General features: G+C 35.6%; 1 protein-coding gene and 1 long non-coding RNA gene across 2 annotated transcripts in view; both read right to left on the bottom strand.

Annotated features, from left to right (window-relative positions):
* The window catches only part of LOC117781095 (cGMP-dependent protein kinase, isozyme 2 forms cD4/T1/T3A/T3B), a 35,741-nt gene extending 16,260 nt beyond the window's left edge, over window positions 1-19,481 (bottom strand). Inside the window, 2 exon segments of the mRNA XM_034617810.1 lie at window positions 4,737-6,396; window positions 19,413-19,481. Coding sequence (XP_034473701.1) covers window positions 4,737-6,334 — 1,598 coding nt within the window. The 5' untranslated portion in view covers window positions 6,335-6,396; window positions 19,413-19,481.
* Window positions 19,482-19,529: 48 nt separating this feature from the next.
* On the bottom strand, window positions 19,530-21,194 carry LOC117781102. Its single transcript, XR_004617148.1, has 2 exons — window positions 21,006-21,194; window positions 19,530-19,876 (listed from the first exon to the last, which is right to left on the bottom strand). It is a non-coding gene; the product is annotated as an uncharacterized LOC117781102 (long non-coding RNA).
* Between the last annotated feature and the right edge of the window lie 422 nt (window positions 21,195-21,616).

Below are 21,616 nucleotides of genomic sequence, written 5' to 3'. Positions count from 1 at the left end.
TTTTAATTTTATATTTAACTTATTCGTCCAATTTAATTGAATCGATTTTAATGCAAATTCTTGTAGAAATAAATGGGCTATTGCCATAGATATAGCTAGAAGATATTAAAGTTAAGAATGAACAAAAAGTTAAATTTTGCATTACATACACAAAAGATCATATTTACTGGGTATTGTTTTAGACATTCATAGCTGTCAAAACTGAGGCATTTGTTATGCGTTAATTATCACTGCTGCACCACCACGCACTAAATGCATGTGGTGTGTAATTTGTGGTACCCACGGTGCAACGGTGCAGCGATGCAACGTTTTGGGTGCCATGCTGCTATGGTGGTGCATGGTGGCAGGGTGCCACTTTCTGGTCATGCCACCGCAGGCAAGTCGAAACAATTAATAGCTTCAATTAGACCTACGGGGCGTGTGCTGAGGCAGCGAGGCAGCCTGGCAGCGTTCCAGTTGTCTGTCGGAAGCTATAACCATTTATATGACTATATTTGTGCGTAAATTTGATTTTATGTGTGCCAAGGCGCCACTCCTCCCCCTCCAAATTCCCCTTTGTCAACCTGCAGACGCCATCGAGTCGAGCTGCACCTATTTAACTGAACCAAGACCTCTTTGGGGCTAAAAAGATCGCAGATCATGAGAATTGCGGGTGCGCTCAAATTTATTTGACTTTAGCTTTTGGCTTTTGGTCTTGGTTTCAGTTTTGATTTCATTATGCGTCTGGTTGCAATTGAAAGTGCAAAGTGGCTATTACCGACAGCTAAAAGCAAAGTGACAACATTGGGCCAACTGAACTAAACTAAACTCGTACTTGGCCAGCTGACACCGTCGAAAGAGCCATAAACGTAGCCGAGAAACGCATTGAGCAATAGCTACGTGATGTGTCATATTCATAAAGATTTCTAACGAGATAAAAGAGGAATGTTAGAGTGAAGAGAAGAATGTTGCTTTGGAAAATAATATAAAAAAAAATAAATAAATCCATCAATCAATGCAAATAAATGTTAAGAAATATATTAAAAGCATCCAAAATACCAAAAATAATCAAATTTTATTTTAATTTCCATTTTTAACTTATGAGTCTTTTACATTTCCTATCGAACATTTTTTAAAATTAATTAAATACCAAATATCCAAAGTTTTATTGCTCTCTCTACAGACTTCTTCAATTATGTTGGAAAGTAGTGTAGTTATTTAATGTAGAAATATGTTGAGGATAATCCAAAATTATTAATTTACGAAAACATATTCAGGTGTGTTCCAGAAATTTAAAACATCCGGAAACCAGGCAAAATTTGCTTTGTAGTTCTGGAACATCGCTGATACATTTAAAAAGTCAATATCAAATACAAATTCAAAGTATAAGTAATGTAGCATACCTACAGGGTGCTTGAGTAATGAACCTATAAATTGCTTAATAATATTCAAAACAAATTGTATCTTATAAACTTGTCGGACTTTGTAATTAAAAAAAAACTATGAATTTAAGTAAATAGCACATTTATTTAGGACATCAAGAATTGCAAGTGCTTCTATATTCTAGAATCTAGATAAAGATCAGTCGAAATATACGCCATAAACATTCTAATTGATCACAAAATGCAAAAACAGAAAAACTTTGCTTTTAGTTATGATTCAGCTTTTGGTTTTAGTTGATTTGGAATTGTGCTTTTAAGTTAGTTATAAATCCTATTATAAGTCGAAAAAAACTTAAATTAAAATGAATCTGATTGATGAGCATTTCAAATTGAAGGGCATTTTTAAAACTGACATTGATTTAAATTATTGCCATAGTTTTACTTTTATTTATATATAACTTGAAATTGACTTAATTTCTGTTTACGTTGCAGTTAACTTGGCTAACTTAGTTAAGCATTTAGCTTAGCTGGCTTTCAACTTGCTTTTTACTTAGGCTTTATAGCAAGTTCTCAGGCGACTCGCTGTCACTCGAGTCTCGACACAATTTCGCACAATTTGCTGGCATTATTTATTAGATGGCCCCGCTGAAAGCCACTATGCGGCATTTACGGCGTGTAAATGGCCCCCAAAGAGACTCCACTTCAAGCTTCAAGTGGAGCCACAGCTTGTCCACTCGAATGGGTTGCAAGTATGTGTCTGCCACATGTGGAACGCTGCTTGTGCCTACGGCGCTTTTGATTTATGCCATGCAAGTGTCAAAAAATGTCCTGTTGCACACACGCGTTGCCATCGGCTGTGGCAGCAACTGTGGCAGCGACTCTGACTGCGGCATAGATTTTAGTCATAGATAGAGTGTTGGACTCTGTGTCCCGCCCCCTCCTGTTGCATCGGGTTTTGACCATTAAAAAGGCTGAATTGTTGACAACGCATTCGCAGTCGGATTTTCAATTTGCCGCGATTTTCAGTGATTGTGTCAACGGCTTGTGGCTTGCAACGTGCAACTTGCGATACGCCAAATGCCGCATAAATTGCGTTGAGCTAACAAATTTGCAGCATTATTTAATGCCATATGCAGATTTGTCAAAAGGCACACACAAGAAATACTTGCGAATAATAGAATGCAAATGCATTTAACTATTCCACACTTAATAAATATGAATTATTTACTCAATACTCTTGTATTCAATGGAATTGCAGTTTCAATCGACAAATTGGGAAACTAATCAGATTGTGATTGTTGCTTTTCAGTTGAATAGTATAATTTTGATTAAATATTTCAATATTCTAGTCAAAATTTCGATTTCTGTCACAAATAATATTAACTATGGTTATAGATTATGCATTTCAAATCAATGAAAAATTCCACAAGATTACGTATATGTATGTTAACTAACTATTCTAAGAATTTCGTTATTAACACACTGTCAACAATAATGATAATCAAGTAATAGGATCACCTGCTTATTACGAGTTTGTTTTTAAAAAACTAACAAAATTCTGATCTTTAAAGCTTACTAAGTCAAATTGGTTTATTTTGAATTTAAATCTTTTAATCCCTAGCATAACAACAAATTTAAGTATATATAATTTAAGTGAAATTTGAAAAATTTTAACAATTTTCCACTCGCTAATTTCGTAGTCTACCGATCTATATATGATATCGAGGCAGACAGCCCATCATTGGCAGCCAATTGAGCGCGCGTGTCGCCTCCAAATGATTTGCTCGAATGCCACTGGCGATGGTGCAGGAAACAGTGCAAAGAATAAATAAATATTTATGTTTTTTATGTTTCCACAGCAAACAAGAGCTGAAAGAGAAGGCAAACAAACAGAGGAAGAGCTGAATAGCAGAGATCCAGAAAACTCACATTTCCAGACTAGCGGCAAGTGTGAAAAGCGTAAACCTGACAGAACGTTCAGATCAGCTATAAAAAAGCGAATACACCCACGCATTTTCACAGATTTTTATATAGCCTTGTTTAGGGTAATACCACTAGACAATGAACTTTGCTACCTGAAGCATAAACGAAGAGTAAAAGTTCGTATACCGTTAGGTAATCTCTTTTTCTTTTACGTGATACATAAATCAAAGCATATAATATATCTACATAATTATAATATTCTTGAAAAATTAGCAAGAGTAAACATTTCTATGTGTATATTACATCTTTATTTTTCCATTATTTTTAATTTTATAAATATATTTACGAAACTTGGATCGTATTTGGTGCCACTTTTTTTTCCCCATTTACTATTCGATAAAATTTTGTAAAATGAAGAAAATTAGAATTTGTATATTCACATAAAGAAATAAAATCACTTTTTGGCACTGTCTATATAGAAATTTATATGACACTGGCCAAGGCCATATATGTTATTTGTGGGTCCCAAAAGGGGGTACTATGAACCCGCAACTGTCAGCAGAAATTTTAATAATCGCATTTTGGGACACTCGAAAGACGCTGTTGATATTGATTAAGATCGTCACGCTGACGTTCATGATGATCATTATCGGCATTTCTATATATTTATAGACTGTTATATATATTTGAGAGCTATATATAATATATGTAAAAATAGTCATAATGCGGCGGTTATCTAAAGCTAGCTGATCTTTCACTCGCCGTAATCAGCAATGTTCCAAATTTCAGTATCACAAATAATGCGACTAGTAAATACGCTTAGTTTTCTTGGGAATTGAAACGAGTGGAATAAAACGATTGCAAACTACTGCAAAATGATAATAAGAATACGTTTAACTTACATAAAGTTGTATGAAAATCAAATCTATGGCAGTGTTCCATAAAATATATTAACTCGTAGAATAATTCGGGTTATGAATCTATGAATCTATATGATTATTATTTAGTTTCTTCAATAACTTTCATTAGAAAAGATTTTTCGAAGGTTCAAAAATTATCTAATATCAATTATTCGCATAAAATATTTTTATGATTTTGATGGTAATTTGTATTTCAGGTTTTAGGAAAACCCTTTCTCAAAAATTACGTTTTAAAAAATTTCGAACTGTTTCATTCCTTTAGTACCTTATGCATACCTAATCTATATTCTTCAAAAACTGGTCATTTCAATGCGTTTTTAATTAAAAAAGCTTTGGCCATTCTATACAGTTTCAAGTAAATTTTAATTTTCAGGATGTTTAAAAGTCACTGTACAATTTCTACAAAATCTAGCTACACACAGCTTGTTTCATTCCATTTCGTGCCACAACAAAACTTCTGGTTTCAAATACGAAATTAAGTACATTACAAAATCAATGGAAATTCAAAATAAACATTCTTATTCCTACTCACCGTTCATCCTTTTCGTATTTGGAGAAGCTGACATTCTCGAGAAGCACAGAGGATTCACTTTGAGGCTCTGCGGAGATGCCCTGAGCACGTTGCCGTTGAAACGTTTGTCCCGATTTACGAGTGGCACCCGTTGCACTATTCGGACCACCTGCAGCTCCATTCCCGGTGCTCGTTGAAGCGGAACCGGAACCTGCAGCACTACTCCTACTGAAGGGAAATACGCTCTGAAATTTATCCAAATGTGATCGCAGTTCGGCAATTTCATTATCCTTGAATTGAAGAGCTCGTTGCATTTCCTGTATCTTGAGCTCCTTGGCCTGAATGATTTGGATAAAGCGCTCCTCCTGTTGCGTTGCTGCCACATAAGTATTGTTGCTCATCATAAGCGTGGGATCGACCATGCCCACCGGCGAGGGCGTTGCCGAGCTGCTGCCCGGCCCCGTGCAGCCTGAAATGCGTAATCCCTGCATTTGTTGTGATAAAGCCAAAGAATTCGGCGGCTGTTGTTGATGTTGTGGTGGCAGTAGCAACTGTTGCTGTTGCTGTGAGGTGGGTGAATGACAGGCGCCAGGTATGGCGACCGGTTGACTAAGCTGCGCTGGTTGATACAACACGGGAACGGGACTCCCTGATGCCGTGTAGACACCCTGTGTTTGTGCCTGCAACTGTTGCAATTGCTGATATCGCTGTTGCAGTTGCAACTCCTGTTGATGCAACAGACTGCGTGGATCCGTGTGCAATTGCTGTGGTGTACCCGATGGCGGTGTGCCGTAGATTAATGTGTGTGTCAACACATCCGAGTGGCAAGGTGGCGCCTGGGCAGGAATTAATCTTAAGCCCGCTGCCGTATGCTCCAATCCAAGCAGTCCAATGGAATTGGCTGCTGGTAGCGTTACGTAGCCACCGTTGTTGTTGTTATTATTGTTGTTGTTAAAATTACTATTGTTGTGTTGTCCAAAATTATTATTATTATTATTATTGACGATGTTCACCAGACCGAGGTCGGGCTGAAACTGATAGTTGGCATTCGGTTCCTGCTGCATGCTGATCGCTTTTCGCAAGTTCGTATACGTATTTAATTTCGAACTCGAATTCGAATACGTTCGTTGTCGATCTTCGGCGCTGCTGTGACGACGAAATCGACGCAATACGGCTAAAGGCAATGGATGCGAATGGAAATGGAAATGAGAGTGAGATTGGGGTTGATGGTGCTCGTCTTCTCTTTCTCTTTCTTTTCCTCTATCTCCTTCTTCTAATTTTTGTTTCGATTCCGATTCCGTTGGCGATTCTATGGCTCTCTCTATCTCTGTTTGTTCTAGTTTGCTCTCTGCTAGAATTATGTCTGGTGGCTTGGCCTCAGTGTCGTCTCGTCTGATTATCGCCGGTTGCAATTTTTGATATTCGGCATAAACTGTAACGTGTGGTGGTGGTGGTGGTGGTAGTGTACTTGTGCTTGCTGTGGGTGCATTTGTGGTTGCTGTGGGGCTGCTGTTGCAGTGACTGTTAATATTATTGCTGCTACACGGCTCATTTGTGCTTTGTGGATTGTTGGCTGGTCGCTTGGTTGCGAAACACAGCCTATCAAAGCAAAAACGCATCCAGGCGGCTTTCTTTTAGAACTGCCGCCACGTAGAATTCACTCAGTTGACTAAACAAAGCCCTAAAAAGGAAAAAAACCAAAAAAAAAAAAAGCAAATTATTATTTTTATTCATTGTTGTTAATAGATGTAAAGAAAATCAATAATAGTAATAAAAATATCATATAGCTAGAATAATGGATAAAAAATCTAAATTTAGTTTAAAAAACGTTGATGCAGTATTTAGGAGTTATTAATTGAGTTGCCTTTAACTACGTCTTGCAATGCTCTTCAATCGCTTTCCATTCAACTGAATTGTTTTGCTTCTGCTATTGACACATACTTCCTACTCTCCTTTCCCTGTTCCATCTCTGTTTACCGAACCAGAGCCCAACCCAAATTCAAAGCAATCGCCAAAGCTTTAGACATGCTAAATGCCGTCCCACACAAATTAGCAACAGTCTTCAGTTGGCCCCCAAAATAAAAAGTTTACTTGTCGTCATTCGCTTTTTTCTGTTGGCTGTAAAAAACAAGTAATGTCCTAAAAAGCAATTTGTACAGACTTAATAGTACCCTTTGGTTAAAAGATGCCTACGGATTTTCTATTACGACCTTAAAAATATAACAAAAGTCTTAAGTATGTATGAACTATAAGAGTGTAAGTATAAGAAACTCGCTGTAGTTCGTAGCTTTAAAATTTTCAAATTGATTAGTTTCGTCAATTTCGTAAGAAATCGTGGTATTGACTAGATTCTAGTCACTAGAAGCTATTTTATCGGAATATTTTTAATTTTCAATAGTAGAAATTATCTGGCAACCAAAGTCAAGCAAATGTCTTATATATTGAGTGATCAACTAAGAGATACCAAATATTAACTGTAATTAAAAAAATAAAAACGTGCTGTCTCTTTCCTACAAAAAGTTACAATACCCTGCTGAATATTTCGGCTACAGGGTATTCATAGACTTACAAATATTACATGACTTATCGGCTTTTCGAATGTATCAATTGCCTGAGGAGCCGCTCGACTAATTCCCCTAAACGACAGCCACGCCTTAATTCCTCAACGATAACAGTGCTAGTTTTTTTTATTTCATTTATTTATTTTTTAAATTTTTTTTTCATATCTAGATTCTCGTTTTGCGTATGTTATTTCTGATAATATGAATATAAAGAGTCCAAATGCCAAGAACGCACCGGAGAAACTGGCACAGACAACTCTTGACATATTTCTATGCCTGTTGTTTATTTTGTGATGTTGTTTTTGGCTACGTTTAGACAATAATTCAATTCAAATGAAATGAAATGAAAAGCTAAAAATACACCAAAAACTAAACACGGCATATGAGGTGGGCTATAAACGTATAAACGATTAGCAATCAGGTTTTACGACTGAAGATGCCGAAGAAACCCCGAGTGGGCTGGCAATTGAGAAACGTTGTGAAGATCGCAATGGTTAGACTAAGAGTGTCGATGAAGAAGAAGAAGCTACAACAGTCATCACGTAAAATTGTTATGATCTACAAGTGGCAAAGTGAAGCTTAATCTGAGAACACCTGGACTCTAGACAAGTCTTGGGGATCGCTAAGCAAACACTGTATTAAACTATTTTTTTAAATTAATCTCTTGATTTCAATAAAAATTTTTTTACGTAGGTGTAGAAACATTAAAGCTTGCCACTTGACAAGCTGATGATCAGTTGAAGAATTGAAGTGCAGCTTGCAAAAATAAAAGATTCTCTATGTAGTGTAAATTAAAGCATTGATTTGGAATTGTACACAGGTTGCAGACTATGATCTTAAAGCCCCATGGTGATCGGAAATAAATACAAGTCATTGTAGATGATAGGCGATCTACTGATGACTATTATAACATAAACAGAGTTAGTGCAAGAAGATCGTTAGTCAGGTTGATTTGTGAGTGTGAGAATTAAGTTAACTAGATCTCTAATGTTCAATGTTGATCTTCAACTTATTGACATATATTTATTCAACAATTATCTACTTTTTATCAAATGTATGCAAAAGAAATGATCGATCAACTTTGCAAAACGATCGTATTAAATGTTAATTAGCATATTTATGATCGCACATCGAATTAATGGTCGATTTGTATGCCAAGCTATTTATACACACACTTTTGCACACACACACACACACACACACACACACACTCCATAAACAATTCACAAAACAAAGCAACAATGGCAAATGGCATTGGGGATGCCCCTTCCCCCAGAAATACAGGCAATTATAGCGCGTAATTGGGCGCAAAAAAACGAGAAAAGTTTTTGATAGACGGAAAATAAAAAAAATAAAACAAACAAACAATCGACGAGAAGAAATAACAAATTAAAACAATTGACACAAAAGCGTAGATATTGCTACTTTATTTATAGATCAATTGACAGTCCACTCAAAAATATTGGAAATGTCCGTCCAGACAGTCAACATGGTTTTTCAACAAATATGCCCAATATGTGCTCGTGATCTTTTCTGGCAGTGTGGCAGGAGCAGGGACAAAGAGAGGGTAGGGGAGAGTGGCTTTGGGCCACTTAAGCGCAATTACGCATACAATTTGTTTTCATCTCGAACACATAAATAATAAACACGGACCGGCTGGCGTATACGTAATATTTTAAATGATTTTATACTTTTATTGTCATTTAAATGATGTGAGTGTGTGGCAACTCTGGGCACGTTATAAACGCCATGGACGCCATCGAAACAGGTTCTTAACTTTAATTATTATTATGAAAACATTTATAACGAAAAAATATATATGTATATAAATCTCCCCCCCCTTTTCTTACCCTCTGCCATCAATAAAATGTGGAAGGCGCCTTGGAATGTCAACGCAACCCAATCGAGGGTATTAACATCAATCGATCGTGAGTTCATTCATGCCACTGATAAGCGCACAAATAAACACAACAACGGAGAGACCCAAAATCATCGTTTCAGTTATATATAGAAATATTTAAGTATATGTATGTATATATTGTTGACCTGCATGTCGTAACCATATTGGGTAGTTCTGTCAGGCGTGACGAGATTAGCAATGTCTACAAATTGAACAAGCTGCTGGGATCGTGATCGCCATCGTTTTGGTTGGAAATTTGAATATTCATTGTCACTGAAAAAGATATTAAAAAATTCTCAGATTCTTTAAGTGTTTGTGTCATTATAACACTGTTTCTTTAATTGATCTGCTAACTGATCTTTCAGTTTGTATTGCCACCTAATTAAATCTAATCTAAATAAACAAATATGGAGGAAAATAAACAGAATGCATTTATTTAATGAGTAAGCATTTGAGATTTAAGCGATTGATACGGATGATTCATAAACGATCAGTCTGTTGTTGAGTGTCTTAACAAATCGATTAACTAAGGAAATAAACTAAATATTTCAAACGAGGAACTAAGTATTTAGTAATAGTTCGAGACTAGGTGAAAAGATCACAAAAGATTACATTGTTCTCGATGATTTAACTAAAGTTGGAGGACATATGTTCGAATTAAGTATTGTTAAGTAAAATACCCACAGACATAGGTATGTAAATCTGTCTAAAAACTGCAAGAAAACTATTAATTTTGTGTCTCCATGAAATTATATTTAATTTAAATTAGGTACGCACATTTCCTAAACAGATTAACAAACGACAATTGATCTATTATTCTACGCTTTATAAGGCAAAGTAATGATCAATTTTGAATTTTTCTAAAATTAAATTGCAGCTTCCCCAGTCCTTCTCTGTTCCTCTTTTCTCTTTCCACTTCCCAATTGACAAATTTAAGCTTCCTGATTGCAATCATCATCAACATGATGATAATGATAATCATCATTTGCTAATCAAAAGAGACAGCAAACAAAATGCCACAAGACATCTGAATGCATGCAACATGCATGATTTGTATGCCACAACTGCCACAGCTGTCAGTCAACAAGTTGGCGACAAGATAAACACACACACAACACACACACTTAAACATATACACGAATGCGGTATGCTAAAAATGCAGCTCATTCGAATCATTTAAACATAATTAAGCGGTTAGCCGAGTCTACTCGTTGTATCTGAAGTGTGTGGGGTAAGACTCTTCTCTGCCCCTCTATCCATTCTCTTTCACTCACTCACACTCTCTTTCTCTCTCTTTCTAATCAAGTTGATTGAATTGAGACATCAATTGAAAGTTATGCCGAGACCATAACGGGAGCGTGTATCTCGATTCGTGTGCTATACTCAGTATAGAATGTTATACTATAATTATAGGTTTCAATAATTGTCGAGTGTTGGACTCACTGTCTGTCAACTCAACGAGTCTGCGCTTCCCCAACTCAAGGCATCCATTCGAATACTTTTAAACTGTACTCATATCATACTCACATCAGAAACATTAAATGAAAACAAGAATGAGCTGGACTTTAAGACCCGGTAACTAAAGGGTAAAGGTACTAATAAGTTTATGATAGTGTATGTAAGAGGCAAAAGGAGGCACTTCAAACCGATAAAGTATATATATTTTTGATTAGCATCAAAAAGTTAACTTAACATAACTGCGTCTATTTTAGATCTCAGGGACAATAAGAGCTAGAAATACCAAATACCGATTGATTAATTTAATAATTAAACAGTTCATGGTTTTTAAACAATATGATTTCTTTATTTTAAAGAACTTTTGGTTCTTTTTGTTTTAGACAACAGTGCATAAAATTTAAATAAGTGTGTGAATTTAGGAACTAATTTACAATATTTGTTTGTTTAACTTTAACAATAAAAAAAATGTAACAGCTCGAAATTTGAATATATGCGTTTGTTGTCACTAGTTTCTGACTTTTTATATTTTTAAGTAAGCGTGTAAGCCCTACTAAAAAAAAAAAAATTAAAAAGATAAGATTTAACATGAATGAATTGTAGTTTCTTTTAATAAAGTTAAAAAAAATACCATAACTCGAAGTCTGCATAAGTCGAACTTTTTCTTTGGATAATGGTGATTCGAGTTAGGAAAGTTCGACTGAATTTTGTTTTTAAACAAAATGTATAATAAAGTGTCATAAATTCTGTGACTTATTGGCAGACTTCCCTATTGACCCCCGACTAATTACGCTTGAATCTTTGTTAATTTATGTTTAAGCGTTTGGCAAAGTATTTTCAATGTCGTCAATCGGGAATTATGTTCGGACCGAAGTCGTAAGACGGTTGCCAAAATCATTTTTTATCGTTGGGTATTACAAAAATACTCATTAGTCTCGGTGACACGTTCACTGATCGATCGATTGCAGTGTCCCGCGAAGGCAACTGATCGACCGATAACGCTTAAAAGACAGCCTGTACTAACTAGTTGGTTAGTTAGTTGGTCGTTTTCAATTCATTTCGATTTGCTCAATTTGCTAAATTCGTCTCTTTCTCTCTCTGTCCCTCTCCTTCTATCTATGGCATTTTCATGGCGAAAAGTCAACTCATTGGCAATTGGCATGAAGCGCACGTTCGATCAATTAAAACCTTCGCACAGCGGGACAAACGATAATAGTCGTAAAAACAGTTAAAACACAAAAAATCGAGAGAAGCGAAGCGAGTAAGGAATTGGATTGATTCGGCTGGGTTTGAGGCGGTTCAAGGGGTTGTCATGCTGTAATTTCCCTCTCCACGTATATCTCTCTCTTTTTAAACACTCGTAAGTAAGGTAATATATGACTATGGAATGCCAAGGTTACGGTCAGTTAATCAAGTGTAGGAAGGGTCGTTGTCTACAACTGAATATGAGTTAGAATATGGGTAGAATTAAAAATAATGGACGAAAAGCGGAATTATTTAGTTACTTTTTACAAGAAGAAAGAGAGGGAAAAACAAAGAAAAATAAAATAGTAACTGATACTAAATAGCTAATAAAGTGATTGCTGATAGCTTATTGGTAAATCGTATTAGAAATTTAAAAAATAAAAAAAGATCGTGTCACAAAAGAATTATATAAACTTAAAAACTGTGAGTAAGATGATATACTAGTCTGCTAATATCTCGCTGAAGTCTGAGAAATGTAAACTATATATACGATCGTATAACTAGATTGTGAAATTGTTGTTGAAAAAGTTCTCGAAAACTCATCAAAAGATAACGATTTTGCATAAGAAATTATATATACATAAAAATTATATATGTATCTAAAACATTTATTACAAAAGTAAGTTGATCGTAAAACCCACTTCTACATAACATAGTGAAATATAAGCAGAAGGTTTGCACAAATGTATCTATTTGTAGGGGTTCTTAAAATTGTATTTAAAGCAAACAATATATCATGAAAACTAATATGCACTTAAAGTTGCTATTGATGAGAAGATAACAAAATAATGAAATATAAGTGAAAGGAAATTTTGATATATTCTAGAATTTGTCAACAGAAAGTCTGTATACTTAAAAGTTTTCAAATCATAAGAGGTGCTATTCATCTTCACTATCTGAAATAGTGAAGAAATAAGAAAAGTCAGAACAGAGAGTTCCAAAGGTGTATTCAGATTTTAGCAGGATATAAGCAGGACAATTGGGAATTAAACCAAACCAAACATAAAGAAAAATCAAACTGAGCCTATAGATAAATAATCTATAAGCCGATTAGAAAGGCTTTCCCTAGATATCATTTTCATAGTCAAACGAGAACTTTGAAGCCAGTTTAAACATGCGTCATAGATACGAGAATTAAAAACATTTTCTATCTCTTTCCCCTTATATCTATCTCACTTTATCTCTCTGTCTTTCTCTATATTTGCCAAATAGAGCGATTTCAACTTTCCATTATGTATAGCGCTGGTTAACACGCTTTAACTCATTTTATTTGTTTATAGTTGCACACAGATACACTTTTACACACACAGATACACAAACACACAACGATAGTCATGTGGAATTTCCGTCATAAGCATTAGACATTAAACAGCCCATCAAAATGCCATCAAAAGCAACATGTAGAGCACTTTCCCGTCAACATTTATCATTTATCGGGGCAGGAAACAGAACCAGAAACAGACTTCGATCTGGATGAGATCGAATTGAATCTGAATCTGGATCTAAATCTCGACTTGTGACCACACAACTAGAAGCGTGTCTAATGATTTTGATTATGAATCGAATGCGTTTAGAAGTTGACAGCTGGCGGCTTCTGTTGGTGGCCTCCATCATCATCGTCTCTGTGTGTCCAACAGGAGCCGGATTCGCGATTTAATTAAAACACCAATTTGGACATGAAGTCAACTTGAAAAACTGCGGGAAATTGCACGCCTGGGACACGGAAAAACTGGAACTGTAGACTCAATATGGACATTACCTTTGAGGCGTTGTGCAGATGCTCAGATACTTGGTTGGCTTTTGATGGCGACTCCAAAGACACTTTTGCACTTGGACTTGGCCAAACAATTTGCACACTTAATGAACAACAAACAACAACGACAACTTGTAATTAACCGTTTAACCGTTTAACTGTTAAGAGATTAATTGAGAAACGCGTCTGGAGATCGACAGAGATCGCGACAAGAGCTCCGAAATATTTTGGCGACTCGAAATGTATCTGACGGATTGATTTGTATATTTTCTGTGTTTTTTTTGCGACGACGTTTTTTGTGTACCGCATTGAATGAGCGACGCTCGAGAACTGAGAGAGAGAGCGAGTTGAATGCCAACGACGACCGTAGAGTACAGCCTATCGATAGTAGTTGAATTCGACGTCGAAGTCGCAGTCGATGCCGACGTCGCAGCTGACGCAGTTGTTATCGAAGTAAACCCCCAGAAGCGTTGCAGAGACATCGACGTCGACGTCGCCATCATCGTGGTTGTTGTTATTATTATTGTTGTTGTTGTTGTTATTGTCGTTTGTACGTCGTTTAAATTAAAACTCGGAATTTGGCTGAAACCAGTTGATTGCACGCACACGCTCACACAGAAATACACACACACACATACACACGTGCGATCAGTACAATACACAGACTGTTTCTGACTTGTTGACGCCTTTGCGTCTTTGCTGTGATTCGTGCGTTGAGTTCGATTCGTTTTAATAGAATGGTTGCAACAACAACAGCTGCGATCTAATTGCTCGCTTGCATGCCACAACAACAAACACAGCAACAACCACAACAACATCTATAACAACAACAACATTGATACAAGTATGGAAGTCTAGCGTCGACTCAACTGACTTTGTGATACCCGTGCCCTGAAGCTTCTCAACAATTAACGACACATTCGATCACATCAATAATGATACGAAATCTTATTTATATATTTCTTTTAACTGAATATTACACCAAGGAGTACCCTACTTTTAAAATAATATAGTTGCCAGTTCAATAACTTTAATCAAATCCAATACTAAAATAAATAATTGTTAAAGCTTATCGCAAAGTTCGTTAGAATTAAATATTTAAGCAGCATTAACATATTTAAAAGTCAGTTTGATTAATTAAAATTTCTATCAGGTTTTATCCGAAAAATCTGAACTAATGATTACATGAAAAATTCGAATCTATCATTTTTAAAGCATACATTTGGGTTTCAGTGGGAATAGTAAAAATTACTTAGATAAGCAATTAATTTATATTTTTATTGTTATAAATTAAAATATTCCGCAGTCATTAAAGAAGTTATATGCTTATAAGTCGAACAAATTTAATAAATGTGTTACGAATTGTTATATACTCAATCAGAAGTCGAGTATACCCACTGTACCATCTACCGGCACTGGTATACACTTCCAGGCACGCATTGTAGCCAACCTGTAGTCAACCTGATTTGGAGATTTCCTACTCCATGCATATTTATGAGTCGCTTGGGGATCAGAACATTTCACTTGACATGCCCGTAATTTAGAGGATGTGAGGCAAATATCTTAATTGTGTATACGCATAGAACGAGCTCCCAGGGGAAAGCTTGATAGAATTTAATAAAAAACGTAAAGTAAAACGTTTAAAAAGTTTCCCGAATATTAAGTTCAATTTGGCGTATACTTCATCCTATCCCAACTCTTTTAGTAATGCTATCACGTATACGCACTGAAAACTTTAAAATTAATACAATTATCTCTAGAACATAGTTTGTTTTAAAACTCATTTATTACTTTCTAAACATGACATTTGCTTATTATTAATAAACAGATCACGCATACGCAACGTTAAGCACTAAACGTTTCCTATTATTTTTTACTTCAATTTATTTAATTTTTTTAGTACTCTCAAATTAACTCTTGAATCTCGCTACCAACATTTTCGATTGCATTCTCAATAATTTAATAGACTGATTTATTATCGGTACGCCCATAAATCATATCAATAGCTGTACTATATTTGATATATATACTCTAATATACAATATACTAAATTTAGTCTTGTCGCCGTGTAGCTCATGCGAATTTCGTCACAGTCAATTGTAGATTCTTTTGCCTTTTGCTTTTGGCTTTGCTTTACTTTATTTTCGTTTTGTGCCATAATTACAAAAGCTTGTTTTTTGTGCCTAGCATTTAGGAAAAGTGATTTATTTATTATAAACAATATTACCGCGCATGTAAACAAAGCCAGTTGCTGAAAAATGCAAAGCGAGGGTTGCTCATAAACTGGTGAATAATCATAGAGTGATGAAAATGTGTTCAAATAATTTGTAAATCAATTTGTAATTGAATTAAGTTATTTAATTATTTAGTTGACAGAGAAGAAAGTAATATAATATAATGTAATATATTTATTATACTAAAATGTGAAAAAAAGAAGCCAAGCATATATGTTATTTGGTTTATTTTTACAATTCATTATATTTCTGACAGAAATAATATGGTTTTAATATGAATTCCCTTACGCATTAACAGACTGAGTTTTTAAGGTTTACCCTCGCACTTAGACCTTATCAGCTTATAAAGTTGCCGCTGTTGTAGGACGTGATTTCAATATATCAGAAAGTATTATTTATTTACACATTTTTGCATTTGCAAATGGAACTGCACGCAAAGCTTTTCGAGTATTACGGTTCTGAAGCACACGCCGTACACTTGATCGGACTCTGAGCTCGAGTTGAGGGTCGATTCGGTTCGGTTCATTTCGGGTTGGGTAAATGATCGTACAGTTTTAGGTCGGAAAGATATGACTCTGATAATTTTCGATACTCTTGTTATTGTCTGTTTGCATTAAACGGCATTGGCGACATTGATAAGCCGATGCGAGTTTATGTAATTATACTATAAATATACTATACATATTTTATTTAATTGACGTAATCGAAAGGTTATTTGGGCGGCAACGATAATTAAAACAACACACGATATGTTGCCGCTTTTGCTTATTTTTTGTGCATTCAGAAATTACTCGGTCATAAAATTAAATAATAAGTTGCCAGGCAATTGATAAAATGTTGTAAATGTAGAAAATACTAAACAAAAGTCTAATTTATATATGCAACACAAATATTTTAAATATTGATAAATACATATAAAAATAAATAAAAACATTTGTTTGTTTGTTTATTTATTTTGAATTTCACTTATCGCGGACATAAATAATTCCATTATTTGCTAAGGAGCTTTTGCCGCATCAATTTTCCGTTAGCTGTTGCTGAATATCGACGCGAAGCTTTTATTGTCAGCACAGATAAACGAGCTTCAGTGGCACGCGAGCTTATTCAGCAAAAGCTTTGAGCCAAATGATAGGCACGTTGTCAAAAGAAAAAAAAGAGCGTAAATCTCTTGTAAACATCAATAAAATGAATTTTATTATGATTAAGAATGATGCTGTAAGTTTTACAACTTGTAACATAAAATTGATGTATATATATTAAGATGCTTGAGACATGAATCATTTGCAGAGCTCAATGGAATCCATTTCATTAATAAACACTATTTTCTTGCCTGAAAAACAACAGCTGTTTCTGTGCACCAAGAGCATGCCAAAGTAAATACTCTCTTAAAAATTCTCTTTTAAATATCTGACGCTCTCTTTTTGTTATTGGTTGCTGTCAAGATCTGACCACATTCCACAGCGCATGGTTTGACATTTTGTTTACTGCTTCGATTCGCCCGCTCTCTCACTGTCTCTCTCTCTCTCTATGAGCGAAAGGCCAAGTCACAGATGAAGAACAATTTTGAAAGGCGACCTGCAAGTTGTAAACGTAAACAAGCAGCGGCGTTAGCAGCGCTGCGACAGCGACGCCAACTGCGAGTTGGTAAGAAAGGAAAAAAAAGTTGCCATTTCGTCAAGAATTTGATATGCAGCTTATACAAGCGCAACTAACTTGAATGGGCAGCTGGAAAAGAAGGCAGTTGAAGTGACAGAAAAAATGATTTGCCAATAGCAAAAAAAAGAGGGGCGCGTCTTGGCCAACAAATCTCCAATTGGCAGAAGCCTCCGAAACTAACCTTGTAAAACTCTTAACTTTGGGCTCGTCTCTGAGCCATACAAATTGAAACCTGCTCCGAGAATATTCATTAACTGTTTCGATATGGCCTATGTCTTATGGCCACAAAGTCACGTCGAATAACAAGTTACGGCTCTAATTATAATATTTAGATTGGGGCCGTAATTTGTGATTGAACAAAAACTATTTAAGCTTTTAATATTTTTTTATTTCAGTTTCATTCGGTATTCGGGGAAATTGTTCGTATTTTCTTATCTTCCCCTTATGCAAATGTTTAAATATAGCTAAGAAAAGGAAGAGTGTTGAAGCAGAGATTTATCGACTAGAAGATACCCTGCGTTTAATAAATTATGGAATAATGCAAATAAAGCAAATGGAAAACCACCTATGAATACAATAAAAAATAAATTGTACTTTGTTGGGTGTTTTGGAGAATAAAGTAATGATGCCATAACTGTCAAGGAATAATTAATCAATTATCCAAAAACAGGGCATTTTGCTTTTTCCACTTTATTTAGTAAAAAAAATAAATGTAATTTTTAAGGTAGAAAATAAGAATTTTTTGTGTCCATTCAAAATTGGCAACACTAAACTATAATAACCAAATTTAGAATGCAGATATTTCTAAAACTATATGCTTAGTTCAGAGGATGACCCTTTTTATATCATTCAAACGAATTATGCATACCCGGTTCCAACAATCTTTTATATGTACAGGGTATAAATAAATATTATTGTCACATGAAAATAGATTAAATTCAAATGACAATTCAATGTGATGGACAAAACTGCTAAGCATTCAAGCCGCATACAAATCAACTAGTTTTGGCCAAGTTAAGTCTGTTGAAAGCCAAGGAAGATCGTTTATTGGTAATAAGGAAAACGTTGAAGGAAAAACTTTCCAGACAGTGTATTTGATCAGTTTCATTTGGTTGGCTGTCTCTTTCTCTCCCCATTTCTCTCTCTTCCCGCTCTCTTTCTTTTTATGCATTCTTGTTTTTCATTTTACAAAAGCATTCGATAGTTTACAGTTACAGTTGTTATTCCCAGCTGTGCTTCGTCTTCTTCTTCTTCCAATTCTTTTCGGTTGTTGTTAGTTAAAAAGCTGCGCAATTGTAAAACGACGCCAACGACGACAAAATACTTGAATAATTTTATGGCACAAATTGTCAGCTATTTTATTTTATTTTATTTTTCTGCAGTTGTTGTTTGCTAAAGTTTATGACAAAAGTCTAAAAATAAATGGCAAGCAACAAGAACGGCAACACACGCGCTGTCTTTGTCTTTGAAGTACGAAAGAGAAATGAATATGCAAGTAATGCAATAACAACAACAAATCCACACACTATAACAGAAACAACATCATTAGCAAGGGCTGAAACTTTGAGTCTCAAAGTTTGAGATATTGAGCTTTGAGTTTGAGAGCTTCTTCATTGAGTATTCAATGCAGGCACAAGGGCAAGCACACGCAAACAGACATTAGTAGTTGTAAATGCAAATGCAAAGAGCGGCGCGGCTTAAGGGCGCTCAAAATGGCGATAGCCTTGTCAACTTTCCACTCGATTGTGCAATCACAAATCGTAGGCGTAGTCCATAAATAAAAACTTATATTTACACATGTCTACATACATTCATATGTACGTGTTTGTGTGCGTGTACTTGTAAAATAATAAATCATGCAGCAGTAAACAATAATTGCATATTAATACTCACATTTTGACAAGCTGTTGAAAAATCCCAAAGACACTGAGCAAATTGTTTGTTGTTGTTGTTGTTGTTGTTGTTGTTGTTGTCGTTGCTGCTGTTGGCCTCTCTTTCTATCTCTCTCTCTTTGGTTCCTTACTTTGCGGCGCTCTCTTCTCACTGCGCAGCCGGCTTTTGAACAAATCTGTTGCTGTTGTTATTGTTGTGGTTGTTGTAGTTGCTGCTGCTTCCACTTGTTGCTTTTATATTTTATTGCTGTTGTTTGTTGTTGTCTGCTCTCCACAGGAAGCACAAAATTAAGACACACATACAGCCGACGGAGCGCCAGCGTCAACGTCAGCGTCGCTGCACTTGGAACTTTGTCACAATGCAATATTTCTCTTGCTTTTGTTCTTTTTCTTATAAACTTGAAGTTTGGTGGTTATATGTGTGTGTGTGTGTATTAAATTAAGCCTAGCAACTTAACACAGGAGCTATAAAAAGAAAGAGCAACGAGTTGTGGAGAATCGTAAACCGCTTTGCTCTCTCGCTCTTACGCTCTCTCGCTCTCTTGATCTGTCTGTTTTGTTATCACCTGAGCAACATGTTCTCTCTCGCATAGTTGGTCTCTGTCTGCATTCGTTTTTGCTTTTCGCTCGTGCTGCCGACGCCGACGGCGCACCGTCGTAGCGTAGTTAACTTGACAGGCAACAACAACAATATGGTTGCTAAAAATAGAAGCGCGCGGCCAGAGCAGAAATAACAAACGAGACAGAAACGAAGCAAATTGGAAACAAAAAAAATGTGTGTGGCAAACACAGAAAACTACAAAACAACAACAGACGTAGAACGAAGAAGAAAAGCAGCTGTGGAGCTAAAATGGAAAAACTTTTGCAAAGAAAATGCGACGCAGAATTTTTAAAGTCCACAGCTGCGTGGGCAGCTATTCTCATAAGTGTGAGCTACAGAGATACAAACATACATACAGTCAGTCAAGAAAGTGTTTTAACAAAATAGAAATTAACTTCAACTTGTTTTTTTTTTTACATATATAAAAATCCAAAAAAGATAAGTAAAGTAAATTTTTGATATTGTCAAAGAACTTTCTAGACTAGCTGTAAATAGTTTTAGAAGCTTTGATTAATGTTGGAGTTACAATAACAAACGATTTAAATTACACAAAGCAAATGCTGCATGCGTCATGTGTAAAACAGAGACAGAAAGAGAGAGACGGAAAGAGATGGAAGACGCTTCAAAGAAATCAAATTGCTGGCAATTTTTTAACACGCTTTTCCAATTAATGCACTAAGCTGCAATACTAGGAATAGCAACAACAACAACAAAAGCAACGTTTAATTTATTAATTTTCCACTATAAATTAAACAGCGTGCGATGATGTTGTTGTTTTTTTAATTTTAAACGACTAACTAAAATGTCAAATGAGCGTGTGCGTTCCCTCTCCCATTCTCTCTCTGTCTCTTCGCGCGCTCCATTTTAATCTCATGTTCGCATGCATCGCGAGGCTGACAAGTGCATTTTTCAGCATTCAATGATTTATTTGTGTTTTAATTGTTTCGCTTTGACATAATATTGATATGAATGTATGTGTTGTTTATCATTTACGTTTAAGTTAAATAATTGCACATATGAAATTAAGTGGTTTTATTTTACGGCACAAGAAATTGAGCACACAGCGCGATAGGCGCTAGATCGTACGACTAAAGGAAATAGCAACAAAATGAGCACACGACGACGTTGCGTCCGAGCGGTTCCAAATTTAACGAGGCGAACGCTGCGAAAGCGGGACACAAACTGAGCGCTGAGCGCAGCGACAAAGTCGTTCAAGCAAGAGCAACAAACAGACAAAACGAAAGAGTGCAAGCTCGCTCGCTAGTCAGTGTAAATTTCGTTTAGTGAGCAGCCAAAACTTAGAACTCATTTTATGCTCTATGCTTATGCTAGGTGCACACTGCGCTACAGAGTTTTACAATTCAGTGTGACAGCATCACAGTCACTGTAAACAATAAAAGCTTTGTAACAGAAAATAATTCTTTTCAATGTTAACACTTTTGTCATGTGAATGTCTTTATCAAAAAGTGTGATGCAGTGTGAATTCGGCATTAATGAGTGAAGTAACAAATTTGCTCAATTCATGCTCAAATTCAAGAGAGGCTTAGCGCATCTGTGCTATTGTTTCAGCAGCGCAGAAGAGAGCGAAATATAGAGAGTATGTG

This window comes from Drosophila innubila (genome assembly GCF_004354385.1).
Source record: "Drosophila innubila isolate TH190305 chromosome 2L unlocalized genomic scaffold, UK_Dinn_1.0 4_B_2L, whole genome shotgun sequence".
Lineage (NCBI taxonomy): Eukaryota > Metazoa > Arthropoda > Insecta > Diptera > Drosophilidae > Drosophila > Drosophila innubila.
Note: the sequence above shows the minus strand (reverse complement) of the source record. Positions and strands in the feature narration are given on the sequence as shown.